This window comes from Acanthochromis polyacanthus, chromosome 18 (genome assembly GCF_021347895.1).
Source record: "Acanthochromis polyacanthus isolate Apoly-LR-REF ecotype Palm Island chromosome 18, KAUST_Apoly_ChrSc, whole genome shotgun sequence".
Classification (NCBI taxonomy): domain Eukaryota; kingdom Metazoa; phylum Chordata; class Actinopteri; family Pomacentridae; genus Acanthochromis; species Acanthochromis polyacanthus.
The window spans coordinates 24,108,388-24,125,376 of record NC_067130.1 but is presented as its reverse complement, the minus strand read 5'-3'; the positions used below and the strand labels follow the sequence as shown (position 1 = coordinate 24,125,376).

At 39.1% G+C, this 16,989-nt stretch overlaps 1 protein-coding gene across 1 annotated transcript in view; it reads right to left on the bottom strand.

The window, feature by feature from the left end:
• Positions 1-16,989, bottom strand: part of ror2 (receptor tyrosine kinase-like orphan receptor 2) — a 115,724-nt gene that overhangs the window by 19,487 nt on the left and 79,248 nt on the right. Inside the window, 6 exon segments of the mRNA XM_051938371.1 lie at positions 1,188-1,251; positions 1,253-1,310; positions 6,149-6,179; positions 6,477-6,669; positions 6,671-6,765; positions 15,977-16,048. Of these exon segments, the coding sequence (XP_051794331.1) occupies positions 1,188-1,251; positions 1,253-1,310; positions 6,149-6,179; positions 6,477-6,669; positions 6,671-6,765; positions 15,977-16,048 (513 nt within the window).

Sequence of the window (16,989 nt, the reverse complement as noted above, 5' to 3'; positions counted from 1 at the left end):
CCCTCACACGCTGTCATTCCGCCAATGGGTTCTCACATTTTTAGACGTTGTATACCTCGAACTAGCTACTGCTCGCTGCATGGTGCAAGGGAAAATAATGTCAATATATGGCCACACATTGCTGAGAAGATTAAGGAGTTGGTCTGATATACCTATGGCTTTGTCACAGAATCACTTATTTTTTGCTTTGTTTTCATTTTTGTACCTGTCTGCTAGTTTTTGTTGGACCTGGGTGGGTGGGAAGGGATGGGTTTTAGGTTTTATGTTTTGTTTTACTGTCACTATTCAAAGTGGTTGTAATCTCTGGTTCAGATTGCAATAAATAAAGAAAATATTTGATCACAAAAAATGTAAATAAAGGACTATTTAGTTGTTCCAGTTTGTTATTTGTCTAATAAAAGCAATACACATTTTAATTTGAAATAAGTCTTTGACAGATTTCTAAAATATTAGTGTTTTCTTGTTTTTATGACAGGTAGTCTAATAAATTGTTAAGTTTAACTATTTTTTTAATATACAAAAACAGTTAACATCTATATTGCATTTCAAATATACAAATATTTCAAATGGTGACTGTCATGAATTTCAGTTTCTACCGTATTTAGTACTGTCTGTACAGCATTTTTTTACTTTGCCAAATGTTTGATCAAACTTGACCAAAATATTTCAAATCAGTAGAATTTTGTTCATTTCTCTTAATTTTATCACCAACATTTTGACAATACCCAAGTTCACATGTAATGTCATTGCCTCTACTCTGGTTGTGAAAAGATGTGTAGAAAAACCATATCTCCCCAGTCATGCACCTTCTCGTGGATACCAAATAACCTCAGTTTCCAAATCCTATTTGTCAACAGTATAGTAGTTCATACATGTGGTATTGCATTGAGTTAAGTCAGTTCAACAAATGCTAATAGTCCAAATGGTCACAGTTTCATTGGATTCAATCACTGCAGGAATGTTATTTGTAAAATTCTACACAATTCTGTACTGACGTAGTGTAATATGGGATAACTCATAGGGCCAGTTAATTCTGCACTTCTCACATTCTTCTCGAACTGTTTAAAAATAAAGGAGTAATGGAGCAATCCCCCAACTACAGATGCTTTAGTACTGCACCTCAAAAGTGCAGTGCATCAAAAGGGACATGCATTTGAGGTGGCATCAAAATAATCTAATTTTCTCACCAGTGATGCGGTTTTCACTCTCCCCCTGCATCTGTAGAGACTCAACATAGATGCTCTGGTTACCCAATGAATCGTGCACAGGCAATGCCTCGGTATGGCTGACAGAAACCTTTGTCATGCGACCTGAGAAGAAAAACAAGTTGCACTTTCGACACAAATGGTTTAAAACACCAGTAAAAAAAAGAAAAAAACACAATAGTGTACATTTAAGCTTCAGTGTACATTTTTACAGAAGTCACTTATCAATTCTGCTATATAACTACCTTCAGTAAGTGCAACAAAGTTCTCTCTTGTTTTCAATTCACTTTCCTGAAGATTTTTCATGGATCTAAATTGTCTCTTTGTTGCTGTCCAAAAGTTATTCCATGCAGCAGACAATGCAAGAACAGGATGTAAACTGGTCAGCCTGCACCTGTAGAACAGATGCTCCTAGCCATTGCATATTTATCAAGCTGGTCACTAATGAGCCGTGGTGGCATGCAAACTGCCTATAATACTATTAAGTTTCTGGTCCTCTTATAATCCAAGCAATTCCTGTGTTCCATACCTGCAATGCTGTACAAATTACAGGCAAGAAGACAACATGATATACCTGGAATGCTGATTATATGGCACACAGTTGTTGTACAAGGCATTCTGCACTTCTCACATTCTTCTCGAACTGTTTAAAAATAAAGGGAGTAATGGAGCAAATCCCCCAACTACAGATGCTTTAGTACTGCACCTCAAAAGTGCAGTGCATCAAAAGGGACATGCATTTGAGGTGGCATCAAAATAATCTATTTTCAGCAGGCTAGGGTTGGATACAACCCAAGGGCTTGGGGAGCATTGTGGTCAGTTCCTCCACAAGCAAGTCAGTCCATCCTTGAACTCTTAAATTGTGGCTGCATGGTTGCATAAGAAGCTGCTTGGAGCATTGCAAAGCAAAAAAAAAAAAAAAACACATTGAAGTGCACAGCTCTGTACCAGTGTGGAAAAGATTGTGAAAGGATGAAAATAGGTACATAATTGTGCTTGACCTATTCTTTTAAGCTAAGAAGTCCATAATACACACGTGGACAATTGTTTGTACCCCTCAGTTAAAGAAGGAAAAACCCACAATTCTCACTGAAATCACTTGAAACTCAAAAAGTAACAATAAATAAAAATTTATTGAAAATTAAATAATTAAAAACAGCCATTACTTTTGAATTGTTTGATTAACATAATTATTTAAAAAAACAAACTAATGAAACAGGCCTGGACAAAAATGATGGTACCTCTATAAAAGATTGAAAACTATTTGACAGAGTGACATGATTAACTCAGGTGTGTCATTTAATTGACATCACAGGTGTTTTCCAAACTCATAATCAGTCCAGTCTGCCTATTTAAAGGGAGACAAGTAGTCACCCTGCTGTTTGGTGAAAAAGGTGTGTACCACACTGAACATGGACAACAGAAAGCGAAGGAGAGAATTGTCCCAGGACATCCGAAAAAAATTATAGACAAACATCTTAAAGGTAAAGGCTATAAGACCATCTCTAAACAGCTTGAAGTTCCTGTGACAACAGTGGCTCATATTATTCAGAAGTTCAAGACCCACGGGACAGTAGCCCAACCTCCCTGGACGTGGCCGCAAGAGGAAAATTGATGACAAATTGAAGAGACCGGATCGTTTGAATTGTTCCAAAGAGCCCAGAGCAACCTCCAAAGAAATTAAAGGTGAACTCCAAGGCCAAGGTACATCAGTGTCAGATCGCACCATTCGTTCGTTGTTTGAGCCAAAGTGGACTTCATGGGAGACGACCAAGGAGGACACCACTGCTGAAAAAAACTCATAAAAAGCCAGACTGGAATTTGCAAAATGCATGTTGACAAGCCACAAAGCTTCTGGGAGAATGTCCTTTGGACAGATGAGACCAAACTGGAGCTTTTGGTAAGGCACATCAACTCTATGTTCATAGACTCAAAAACCAAGCATACGAAGAAAAGAACACTGTCCTACGGTGAAACATGGAGGAGGCTCAGTAATGTTTTGGGGCTGCTTTGCTGCATCTGGCACAGGGTGTCTTGAAAGTGTGCAAGGTACGATGAAATCTGAAGACTATCAAGGCATTCTGGAGAGAAATGTGCTGCCTAGTGTCAGAAAGCTTGGTCTCAGTCGCAGGTCATGGGTCTTCCAACAGGACAACCATCCAAAACACACAGCCAAAACACCCAAGAAATGGCTGAGAGAAAAGCGTTGGACTATTCTAAAGTGGCCTTCTATGAGCCCAGATCTGAATCCCATTGAACATATGTGGATAGGAGCTGAAACATGCCATTTGGAGAAGACACCCATCAAACCTGAAGACAACTGGAGCTGTTTGCTCATGAGGAGTGGGCCAAAATACCTGTTGACAAGCTGCAGAACGCTCATTGACAAATACAGAAATCGTTTAATTGCAGTGATTGCCCTCAAAAGGTTGTGCAACAAAATATTAAGTTATGGGTTCACCCATCATTTTGTCCAGCCCTATTTCATTAGTTTGTTTTTTTAAATAATTAATGTTAATCAACAATTCAAAGTGATGGCTGATTTTGATTATTTTAATTTTCAGTAAATTTTTATTTATTGTTACTTTTGTGAGTTTCAAGTGATTTCAGTGAGAATTGTGGTTTTTCCTTCTTTAACTGAGGGGTACCAACAATTTTGTCCACGTGTGTAAGCATAGTTCTACAATTTATAGTGTCACTGTACTGTCAGGGTAATGAACAAAGGATTAGGCTTTTAAAGCTCCACACAACATAAATTATATTATCAGGTCTAGCCGAGGTTCTCAGACAAGATTTTCTTTTAACAAAGTCTCTGAATTCACTATTGTCTATTTAACTGAACAGTTTATGATGTTATATATGGCATTAGCTATCAACACATATGTGCAAACATCATCTTGTCTATATAATCATGTTAGTAGATATGATGCAAAACACTTAACTAAACTTCCAGCCATAGCTGCCAGGAAGCATTTTGAAATTGTTTAATATATGAAAATGTTTAGAGTCCAAGACACTGTAAGTGTATAATGTTACATACTTTCACTTAAGAGTGATCATTTTCACATATTAACTGGACTACATGAGACTGGGATCACTTGACTTTAAACAGTTTGACGTTTACATTTTAGTTTAAACACTGATAAATGGAAAACAATGTTGTATGTTCAGCGCTGTGATTGAAGATAAGAATATATCAAAATCTGAAAAATTTAAAAAAATCAGAAAACACCTTAACTGTGTGGCAGCATGTTGAGCTGCTGGGTCAGTATTGGGTGTTTCACAGAAGTTGTTCTGGTTCAACCAACTAATCTGAATTTGAAGAGTTTCATTCCGCAAAAACAGATAACTCCGTTTTGATAAATTTTCAGAAACTTTTTTTTTGTTTACTTGAGATAATATCAATCAGACTGAAGTTGAGTGGATTTGACTCAGTAGAAAAATACATGATAAATATAGAAAAAATAAATTATTAGTGTTATTATTATTATTATCTCAAAGTAAACAATAAAAAAAATGAGTTTTCTGAAAATTTATAAAAACGGAGTTGCCTGTTTTTTTACAAACAAAACTCTTCATTTGTTTTCAAACTTGGGACTTTGCTAAGGTCATTCATATGTGATGTTTTTGCTGGCTTAGTTACCCAGGCCTGGCTTAAGTCTTAATCCACAGAACAAACAGTCTGAGGCCAAGCAGGGGATATAGAAAGTAAGAAAAAAATGCTGCTCTGGATAAATGGTAGAAATTCCTACATTTCCCAAAGGAGTGAATAAAATATCTATTTATCTGTCTATGTACAGAATATTGTTGGATAATGCACTAGGTTCTCTGGAAGAAGCACTGAGTTGGTCTAACTGAGGACATGAATAAGCATTTTTTCCAGTTCAGTTTCAGAGATGGCCAAACCACCGGCCAGCGGTCAAGGAATCTCATCTGAATCTCCATCTTTGTGAGTCAAAACCACATGAGAGCGGAGGGAGAGAGAGAGAGAGAGAGAGAGCGAGAGAGAGAGAGAGAGAGAGGCGAGAGAGAGAGAGAGGCAATGTGAACGTGTTGTTTGTCATGCCAATAATGCTTCTTTGAATTGAATTGAATTGAATTGAATTGAAATTGAATTGAGAGGCAGACAGAGAGAGACAGATAGAGAGAGAGAGAGCACAAAGTTGTCACCAATACTATAGTCAGCTGTAGAAGTGGAGGTTGTGACTGTTAGCTGACATGTCTTTGCATGCCTAACCTTTGGCAAGCATTTTTAACTCCAAAAACACATGCATTTGGACCTCTACGCCAACTACATTTCCTAAACATTAACGACTTTAGCTAAGATATTAGAATATAAATAAAAGAACTTTTCTAGTTGCACACAGTATTTTACCCACATATACTGACACATCACCAGATGAATTTTGAACAGTAGGTCATGTTGAAGATTGCCAGAGTTGCTCAGCAGCTGTTATCTGTGCTTGAAAATGGGTAATACATATAATACTCAGTACATTTGAAGGTTCAGTCCTTGTATACTAAGGTAACATTACAGTCCAACTTAAGGCAATAGCTCAGTCTTTACATGACTTCCAGTGAAGTACTTTCTACTGTTTAGAAAAGCATCAACAAAGCCCATAAAACCCCTTGGGTCAAATCAGCAATATAGCCTATTTCTTTACGGGTCACTACTCTTTTCATTATGTTCTGAACAGAGTACTATCAAGTTTTTGACATTTAAATTGATGGGTAATCAATGGTTTTAAAAGATGTTTATTATATATATATATGTATATATATATATATATATATATATATATATATATATATATATGTATACTATATATATATATATATTTTTTTTAATCCATCACTAATTAAAATGTCCTTAATTTGGAGGTTTTAAATATACATTGCTCTACTGACACTGACATGCTGACACACAGAAGGTGTTCACTTACGGTTCATCTGGGCCACGTGTGGGCATCTGTCCTGTAGGTCCAAAATAAACATAAAGTACACCGATTATACATATGAAAGAGTGACCTATTTAGCATACAACTTTACATGCAAAAGACAGATTTGCAGTTTTCTACAGTTACAGTGCAAAGAAACTTAAGAGTCAAAAATGACATCACTAAAACACAACCTCTTTGTGGTAGCTGCTTTCTCATTGATACTTTGTGGGAACAAATATCACATAAATGAAACACCTAACATTCAACATTTACCCATGTAGTTAAGGCCTCAGAAAAACTAAGTCAGAATATCTGTAATTGGGAGTCTTACCTAGTTTGACATAAAGGACGCCTGTGGCAGAGATGACTTTGAGTGAGTTAGAGGCAACACACTGATAATATCCTGTGTCTGTTGTGTCTAGGTCCTGGATGCGGAGCTTGGATCCTGCCTCTGTCTTGCGGATGGTTATGCGGCCCTGTTCCTGCACCACTGGGGCGTCATTCTTTAGCCACCGGATGGACGGTCGAGGGGTTTCCAGCTACTTTGCAGTGCAGTGTGGCTGTCTGGCCCTGGAAATGGGTGATGTTGTTGACTGGTTCCTGGAACTCCAAGAAATAACCTTGAGGAGGTGAAGCACATTGGTTTAAAAGTTAAGGGAGTCAATAAACTTGAGAAAGACGTAAAGTGGTATCTACAGAAACTTGGCATTCATAGAGGCAGGATGTTATTTTAGGCAGAGCACATCAATTGGTCTGTTCATTCTTCACAATTATTGAAATTATTATTATTACTATTGTTGCTCCTTCAGTATCATAAGTTATCTTCATCCTGGTGTACGCAACAGTCACTACATTCAACAATTGTCAACATTACTCTCTTTTGCAGCTGCTTTTATTATCTTAGGAGATGTACAAGCTATATTTCTAGTATTGTGATTAAACTAAGATCTAATGTTCATGTATGCAGGAAGGATTAGTTTTCCAGAAGGTTGATTCTTTGAGGAGCTCCCTCAAAGAGCAAAACCTTTTTCAATAATACTAAATGTATACAGATTAACTATATGTGGCCAATTAATTGGTCCAACAAAGGCAAACGGTGAGACATTGTCAGCTATATGTATCCCTCACAGTTTACAGAACCCCTTCCTGCTTCAACACTGTGCACACAGTTTTCCTGCACAATCATATACCAAAATCTAAAAATGCATGGTGTTTCATCACCGCCCAACAGGGACCTCATCAAGTTCATTCAGATAAGCCAGCTGAAACATGCACATCTTCATGGTTGTGATTACAAATCAGAAGAAAGCCCAGCTTTTAGTAAAGTTTTGCCCCAGGATTGCCGTGACTAAGTCTTTGTGTCTTCAATAAACCAGGATAATCTGTTAGCAAGGTCATTATAATGCTGTCATTTTAAGTGAACTTCTCTGTGTACCAGTCAACTTGGTTAAGAAACTGTTCAACGGCATTATTAAACTTGAAGGATAGTAGTCCACTATCATCTTCGAGCAAGAAATGTGGTTTGGTCCGAATGTACCTGTTGGGTGCATCAGAATAAGAAAGAAGCGGATGAAGTGATGTACTCATTATGGCTAGTGCTACAAGCTGTTGGGGTTTAGGGTTATAATCTGGGGTTGGTTAGGTTCAGAAACGTTACGTGCCCAAAGTATGAAGTCAAGCTGACAACCTGAATATACTGAATGAACAGGTCTCTCCATCATAGAGTTTTTCTTCCCTGATGGCCCAAGCATGTTCCAAGATGACAATGCCAAGATTCATAGGGGCTCCACATTGTGGTGCAAGTAGCATGAGACATCATTTTCAGACATGGAATTGACCAGATCTCAGTCCTCATTAAGATTTTGTTTGGATGTGCTGGGAGAAGACTTTGTGCAACGGTCCCGATTCTCCCATCATCAATATAAACTCTTGGTGAAAAATTAATACATCTCTTGGACAGAAATAAATGCTGTGACATTGCAGAAGCATATCGAAAGATGCCACAGCAAATGAGTACCATACTCAAAGCTAAAGCCACTAAGCTTCCCATCATTTTTCTTCTCATTTTTAGATTGTTGTTGATTCAAGCTTCAGCTCATTTTGGAGATTATGATGTATGGTATTTTGAAATGTATCACATTATACAAAGGACTGTTTCTCTTATTTAGTCTAACCACACTACTCTAAATGAGAAGGACAAAATACTACAAACTCCAATCAGCACAGCAAAAACATTTCAACAGCCACTGCAACCTTCGCACAATTACCATACAACTGAATCAAAACTGTCTCCAGCAATACCAACAAAGACAACAGACAGATTCAGTCAAAGCAACAACAGCCACAACGGTCGACACCATCTACTATAGTCAGTGGAAGAAGTGAAGGTATGACTGTTTGCTGACATGTATTTGACATGCCTATTCTTCTTTATGGATCACGTTTCAAAATACTGACCACTTTAGGCGGATAGTTATGTGACGATAAGTATTGGTTTGTCTGTTTGTCTGTTAGTAACACTACTCAAAAACAAAATAACGGATTTGGATAAAATTTTCAGTTCAGATCAGAAATGACACAAGGACCAACTGATTAGAGTTTGGCAGTCGTGCAGCTTACGGTCTGGATCCACAGATTTGTTAAAGATTTCTGTATCATTGCGAGATAGCGTCACGGCGTCACTGTAACTATGACAAGTGAACAATACATCAGCTGCATGCTGACGATCACATGATTGCGATCCCACTACAAATCGACTGCTGTGGACTTATCGGGACTTCTCTGTCGGAAATCATACAAGGAGCAATCAATTTAATTGTAGGGGTGTTTCTGAGTCCCATCAATTCCCGCCACCCGCTAAATATTTAAGTCAGTTAGGTTCAGTATCCATAACACATGCCTGTGTTCCGCGCAAGGTAATTTTTTATTCAAGATTTCATTCGTCAGAAATAATACAAAGACTGAACAGCCTTGGCAGAGTACTGCGCTCCCTGAGTGCCTTTCTTGTTAAAACTAAAGTAAAACTAAAATAATTACTTTTTTAGCAAGTGTTTACAGAGAAAGATATTTTATTGTGTCTTTGGCACCTCTGTGCGACAAACAATTACTTGTTTGGTTAAGTGTTAACAATTACGTAGATGCTTAGTGTCTGACATATAGTATAAATTTAAATAATACTAATGAATTGATAATGAGCTTAGCTGGCTGATCCATCTTTTGGACAGATTCATGTGGATTTATTCATAGATGAAAATAGTCCCCAACAAATGTTAAATTTTCTTATGCTTCTCTGACATTTGTTAAAACTCTGTTGTGACTCACTTGTAATAAACTGCTGAGCATATATATTGTGAATAACTACGGAGAAATGTTGATAGAATTCTTAAGAGATGTCAAATGCTGTGTGCTCAATGGTAGAATACGTTTGGGTAAGGACAACTTCACCTCAATCTCTATTAAAGGGAAACCTGTTGTAGACTATATTATTGCTCAGCATGAAAGTAATTGTGCCAAAGTAATTGTGCTTTTTCAATTGTGTGTCTAAGTTTGACGTCTTGCTGGAAGCATAGTTGAGGACCGCTTCACAGTGTCGGGATGCGGCTTTCGTCTTGTCCACTTGTTTTTCTACTTTTTCGTACTTCACTGGGAACTGAGTGGATCCCAAAAGGTGATTTTAATGACGCCAGAGCGTCTTCCAGCTCTAGCTTCTTCTCCGTTGTTGCTAGTATTAGCCCATGAAGGTCGGGAGAGAATAGCGATCCGTCAGATTCTGTGGTTCACTGGAACTCCTACTTGTTTTTAGTTCCAATACTGCGCGACTGTGTGCGCAGAGAAGGTCCACCACAACTGTGGCACTACGAAGTTTTTAGGTTTCGCAATTAAACAATTCTGTTACATTGGCATTCTTAATAGTCTTAAAAATTTTCATACCGCGGTACACCTCTGTACCGAATCAAAAGGGCTGTACCGAACGGTTCGGTACAAATATGTGTACCGTTACAACCCCTAATCAGACCACATCACAAGACCCTTCTAGAAAAAAAAACTTAAATACTTTTCAGTCCTTTTTCAGTATTAGCTGTAGTTGTTCCATTGGAGTATATCCGTTTCAATGCTGGTATTCCATAGTAGCTAAGAAACAGAGAATGCAACAGACTACAAAACACAAGTCAGAAATTACAGTGACGCTATTTTTGCAGTTGATAGAGCTCTCCTGAACATTGCCTTTTCAGTAGCAACACTCAAAACAGAGTTTTCGGTTTTTGCTTTAGTTTATAACCTGTTTTTAACAACTGGCCATGGAATTGTTTATTCATGGGGGTTGTTCTTGAACTTGTAAAAATAAATGTGTTAATTTATTTAATATGATCCTAGAAAAATTCATATGACAATTACATGTTAATTATAATCTCTGTCTTATTTCATGCCATGGTTTGCATTAGTTATGATATCTTCAGTGACCTCACTAAATTAAACAGTTGAGATCTGGGGAATGATGATAACGCAGTGGTCACGTATAACACAGAGACACAACCACCTTAGAATTAAATAATTCCAATGACAAATATAAATGAGAACAAATAGAATTAATCCAGATGGTCAATAGCAATGTATTGAAAGCCTAAGTAATAATTCCCTAATAGAGCCTAAAAAAGCTCTGCATCTAGTGAAACTCAATATCAAAATTCCCAGTGTTGACTTTTCAAAAGACATACTATGATCATCTGAAAGATAATGGGAACACAGTAGTGTTCGATTAATTGTTGCTTCTTCAGCCTGTCAATTAAACAGTACTATTCTCAAGCACTGCAGAGATGAATAGGAATGTTTGAGGCTTTTTTAATCACTCTTTGTCTCTCTGCTAAGATCCCTGCTGGCCATGCACATTACTGTTAAGGGAAAGCCACACACACACACACACACACCACACCACACACCACACACACACCACACACACACACTATGTTTTTCTATCATTGTGGGACATACCATTGACTCCCATTCATACCAAACCCTAACCTTACCCTAACTCTAACCTTAACCCAGACCAAACAATGCCTAACCCTAAAGAAACGTTTTTGCACTTTTTACTTTTTTCACTAACAACAACATGGGCCAAGAAAACACTGTTTAAACTTGTGGGGACCGAAATGAGGTCCCCACAAGTGACGTTGTTTTCGGTTTGCCTACAGTTGTGGGGACATTTGGTCCCCACAAGTATTGCCAAGCACCTGACCACACACACACACACACACACACACACACACACACACACACACACACACACACACACACACACACACACACACACACACACACACAAAAGCAGACACACACACACACTGGCCCTTTGGTACTAACTGCATTGAGAAGGGTCAAAGCAGTTGCTAGTCAGGCCTCTGGAGTTTACACAATAGAAAAACAGATATGTGTGGTTAGCACGACTCTCCTTAGAACAGGCTATGTATGAGTGATGTTACTAAGCAGCTCTTCAGTTGTAAAATCCTTATCTTTCATTACTCTGCCAAGGAATGGCAGAGTTATGTGACGATCAGCGTACGTTTGTCTGTGAATCTGTCTGTCTGTCTGTGTGAATCATTACTCAAAACGGACCAGCAGATTTGAATGAAATCTTCAGTGAAGGTCAGAAATTGACACAAGGACCAAGTGATTTAGATTTTGACATTGATGTGGCTTATAGTCTGGATCCATGGATCTGTTTAAACATTTTCCATTGCCAGATATAGCTGGCGGCACGGCGTCGCTGTAACCATGACATAACACTGTGTCAGTTACCTTCAGCCTTATTTTGAACACAAATTCACCTTTCTGTCCTTCACTCCTTTCTTCAGGAAACACCATAAGAGCTTGTCCTCATTCCAGCTTGGTGCTTCTAAGTTTATACACATCCTCTGCTTGACAGCAACAGCGTGGAACTGTTCACTTTCACCTCTACGTGAATTTTTAGACTTTTCGGCAGCTTCTTCGTCATGTCAAGAAACTGCTTCTTAGATAAACACTTCCTGTGCCACCAGAATGGTGACAAAATAAAAGCCCATAACTTTAAAATACGCTTTCAAAGTAAAAGCATGGAGGGAACGGTTATTTTAACACCAGAAAAACAAAGGCTTGCCAACAGTGATGAACTGATCAACAGACCTTTTTAAGAATAATTTCCACGCAAATTGGTACATGCACATGCAAAACACATGTCTGTGCTTGCAAGGTCCATCCATCCATTCTCTATACGCCGCTTTATCCTTACTAGGGTCGCAGGGGGTGCTGGAGCCTTTCCCAGCTGACTCGGGCGAAGGCAGGGGACACCCTGGACAGGTCGCCAGTCTGTCGCAGGGCTACATATACAGACAAGACAATCACGCTCGCATTCACACCTATGGGCAATTTAGAGTCATCAATTAACCTCAGCATATTTTTGGACTGTGGGAGGAAGCCGGAGTGCCTGGAGAAAACAGGGAGACAGCGAGAACATGCAAACTCCATGCAGAAAAATCCCGGGCTGAGCCCGGGACTCAAACCAGGGATCCTCTTGCTGCAAGGCAAAAGTGCTAACCACTACTCCACTGTGCGGCCCTCAGCACAAGGTCATTTTCATTAATGATTTCATCTGTCCGAAATGATACGTCAGCTTAGCAGCCTTGGCAGAGTACTACGCTCTCTGAGTGCTTTTCCAGTTTAAGGGTGTACTGCTTCCTCTGAAAGAATGCAGAGCAAATCAGGAAAGATAAAACAGCTGACATGTAGTAACGCTTAAAGGACTCGAGGAAACACTAGGGACTGAGTGTATTCTGACTCTTGGGAGTCAATGCTTCTCTAAAGTTAGAGTCATGGCAACATGACCCCAGCACACTCTCTGTTTCACCTTTAAGAAATTAAAATTCTCGGTACAAGACTCCGATCCAGCAATGGTCCCACCATTGTCAGCCATCATCTTTTGCCAATCAGCAGCTTCTCCACCTTATCACCACATTCCAGAAAGCCATCTTTTTTTCCCGAGTTTACAATTGGTTCTGGATATGTGATTTATGAAATTAAGGCCTAATGCCACAATTATACAAAAAATGATAATAAAATTAAATATCCTGTAGTCAAATAAATAAACATACTCACACAAGCTGGTTGGCTGACTGACACATAAATTGTGACCTCTGTGAGCATTCTTACTTCATTCCCTGCACAACATCATAAATAAACATTGTGTTGTGCAACTACACCTAAAATAACAATTACAACAAGGAAAATGTTTGTGAAAACGATTACTATTCTCAAATCTCACTTTGCCTACGACAACTAATGGTCAGTGCAAACCTCCGCACAAGTTCTCACACTGAACCACTTAGTTTCTCTAACCTGGTACTAGACAGACCCTAATGCAGCAGTGTTAAAGCTTCCCCTAGATTACAACATGATGGAAGCTCATAGGTCAGGAAGCTAAGCCAAGAGGACAGGGCTTACAAATCTCAAGGCACAGCTATTAACAAGCTCATCTGAAATTATCATTGTGTCATGGCTCCTCCCTCTCCTGTGCTCTGGCTCGCCTGATTGGGAGTGGCTGCGGAGGAGCGCAGCCGCTCGTAATCGGTAATCAACGGCATATAAAGCCTGGCTCTCTCCACTGCTCCTTGCTGGGTCATTACCTGCGGTTCCCCGTCGGATGCACACCTCCGTTCAAGCTCAGTCTCTCCCCCACCTTGGACTCTCCCCGGTCTGCTCGACTTCGTCTTCCCCCCTTCATCCTGGAAACTCTCGCCTGCTTCGTCACCGCCACCGGCTCTCACCAGCCCCGTCCCAGTCTCGTCTCCCGATTCCCCCCCCCGGACTAAGACGTGAATCACCCTCCCCGTTTAGTTTAGTTTATTCACCCCCATCACGGCCACCTGGTCCGTCGCTTTTAGTTTAGTTTTATTCTCCGTTCAGTCCATTTCCTGTTGTTTTCTGTGCCTCCCACATGGAGAGCTTTCTGTTTATTTAATTTATTAAACCTTTTATAATTCACCCCTCTGCCTGTCTGCCTGCTGCTTGGGTTCACACACCGCCTGGTCCCTAACACATTGAGCTTAAAGGAGCATGATTTCCTTTAAGACTAATTGATGGTTTTCACATGACAAACACTGACTTTGACAGCAGACGCAGACAAAGCTTTACCCTCAATTATACTGTTTTGCTGATGTGCACAGAGACACATTCATTTTTGCACTGGATAACATTCAGATCTAGCTACACACTCACCATACAGAGCTTTGTGCTGATTTAAATGGTCAAACAAATTAGCCATGTTGCCTTGTTTTAGTGACAACCACTACAAGACAGTGGTTAACACCATCCTTTCTGTAAATGAAACATTTCCTGCTTTGTGTTGCACAATTATACTCCTAGTGATAGTCACAATTATTTTGATCAATACTGAGATCAGAATTAGCCAGTACATCTCAATTATTAATTGATTTTACAGGCAAATGTTTTATTGCATTTTCGAATTTGAATAATCACAGCTGTGTTTTCACTTCTATGTTGTGCTACTTATCTGTAAAGATACAACTCTGCATCTAAGTAAAACTTATAATAGGGGTTTTCTTCGTCTGAATTCAGAGCATCCCTAATATTAAAGGGTAGAACCTGGGTGCGTAAAATATCCTAAATGTAAAATAACCCTTACCCGTCATTGGGTTAGTTCAACTGTTACACACAGAACAGTTTAGTTTTAAGCTATTTAGGACTTCTTTCTATAGATTATTACAAACCTCATCAGACAGCAGTGGGATCCACGAGTATCTCCGAAGAAAGACAGCTGCACTCATTTACACATGGAGCAACAGCAATAACTTCATCAATTAGCTGAATTAACTGTAAATTGTTCAAAAAAGGAGAAACAGCCTGTCAGGATCCAACAGCAGCTGTGTGCTTTTCTTCACCTCAGCTAGGTGAACTGTCACATAGACTCACAGTTTATCAGCTGCAGTTTAATATTATGTCCCATCTCTGTGGTCGTCAGGTCCTGAGCATTCAGTTTTACTATTTAAGAAATCAGAAATAAGCTGGGCTGATGGTTAATTGGACACTTTGATTAGCTGTTACTAGTTTAGTTTGAATCTGTTATTGCATTATTATGTGCCATCAGAGGTGGGTAGAGTAGTCAAAAATGGTACTCAAGTAAGAGTGACACTACTTCAAAATAACATCACTCAAGTAGAAGTAAAAAGTAGTCATTCAAAAAATTACTTCAGTAGAAATAAAAAAGTATTTGTTAAAAAGACTACTCAAGTATTGAAAGTACTGAGAAATTGTCTGATTTTAATGTCTGATTTATTTATTTTTAAAAACAATGTGATCAGACAGACAAAAATGTCAAATAATGTGCAAATTATGCTATTTCAAAATAACAAAATAAAAAATAGCAAAAACAAATAACATCTTTACAAAAAAATGACAAGTTAAGGCATGAGAAACAAACATTTCCAAATATCAGTTTTTCACAACATAAAGCTTTTGAAACAAATACCTGTAGTAAGGTAGCGTTTTTAAGTTCAAACAGTGCAAACTACTTCCAGTGAAAAGATAAACTGTATTTCACTTCCCTCCCAAATATCTTAACAACCCCCCCACCCCAGTGATTGGTTATTACTGCACTTGGCTGTAGTTCTTGAAGAAACAGTTCCTGCATGTAGTACCACTAAAATATTTCTACATCTACTTATGGAATAAAGAAACAAGATACAACATATTAATCTGTGAGCTCAAAAGCTTTAGATACATGATTTTAACCTGACTAAATACATAAATAACATGGCAGAAAAAAAAGGAGTTTTATCCTACCTTCAGCTGTGGGTGCAGCTCCACTCTGAGCTTCCGCCAGACCATCTCTATCCACTGACAGGCCTTGATCAGCTGCAAGAATGCCAGTGGGGAAGATAGAAGAGTTACAACTAAAGCCAAAATATACAGAGAACAAGGCTAACTAGTAGTCTTAGCAGACTGGAAAGACTATCTTTTTGTGTACCAAGGTAATTTTTTGGGAAGAAGAATAAATGAATGAAGTAAATTTCCTTTGTTTTTGATATGTGAAAAGCTTTGTAAGAGGAATGTTTTGTCAGGAAAAATGATTAAGGGTCACTAAAAAAAACTGTGTTGCTTCTCTCACCCTGGGAGAATCACATGGTAGTATATGAAATTCTGGGACTATTTGGAAAGGTATTTCATGACCATATCAGGGCAGGGCAAAAGCACAAAGAGGGGCCCTGAACCTGTGCATAGACAGATTTGGTTTGGTCTCACCAACTCCACACTCCAGCCTGAGCACTGTCCAGCCTACCTCCCTTCATTGCTCACTCCCTCCCCCTGACTTTCTTCATGATCACCATCTCTGGGGCTACCCCACCTTCTCTTCCTCTCTTCACGTCAACAGTGGATCAGGTGAGAAGGCAGCTTGGGAAGACCAGAGCCATGAAAGCCATGGGTTTTGATGGCATCACTCCAAGCTCCTCCTGACTGTGCAGACCTGTTCTGTCAGGTAGTCTGCTATATCTTTGACCTGTTGCGAATTTCCCTTTGTGGGACTAATAAGGGGTGTTCTATTCTATTCTAAGTCTGAGAAAGAGTTCCTGTGTGGTCCAAGTCCCAAAGACCTCATGCCCAAAGGAGCCAAACCATTTCAGACCCATGGCCTGAACTATCTTCGCCCCCGGAAAGCCGAAACATGGATCCCCTGCAGTTTGCATACCAGCCTGGCATTGGGACGGATGATGCCGTCATCTACCTGCTCCAGAGATCCCTGTCTCACCTGGAGAACACTGGAATCACCATGAGGATCATGTTCTTCTGTTTCTCCA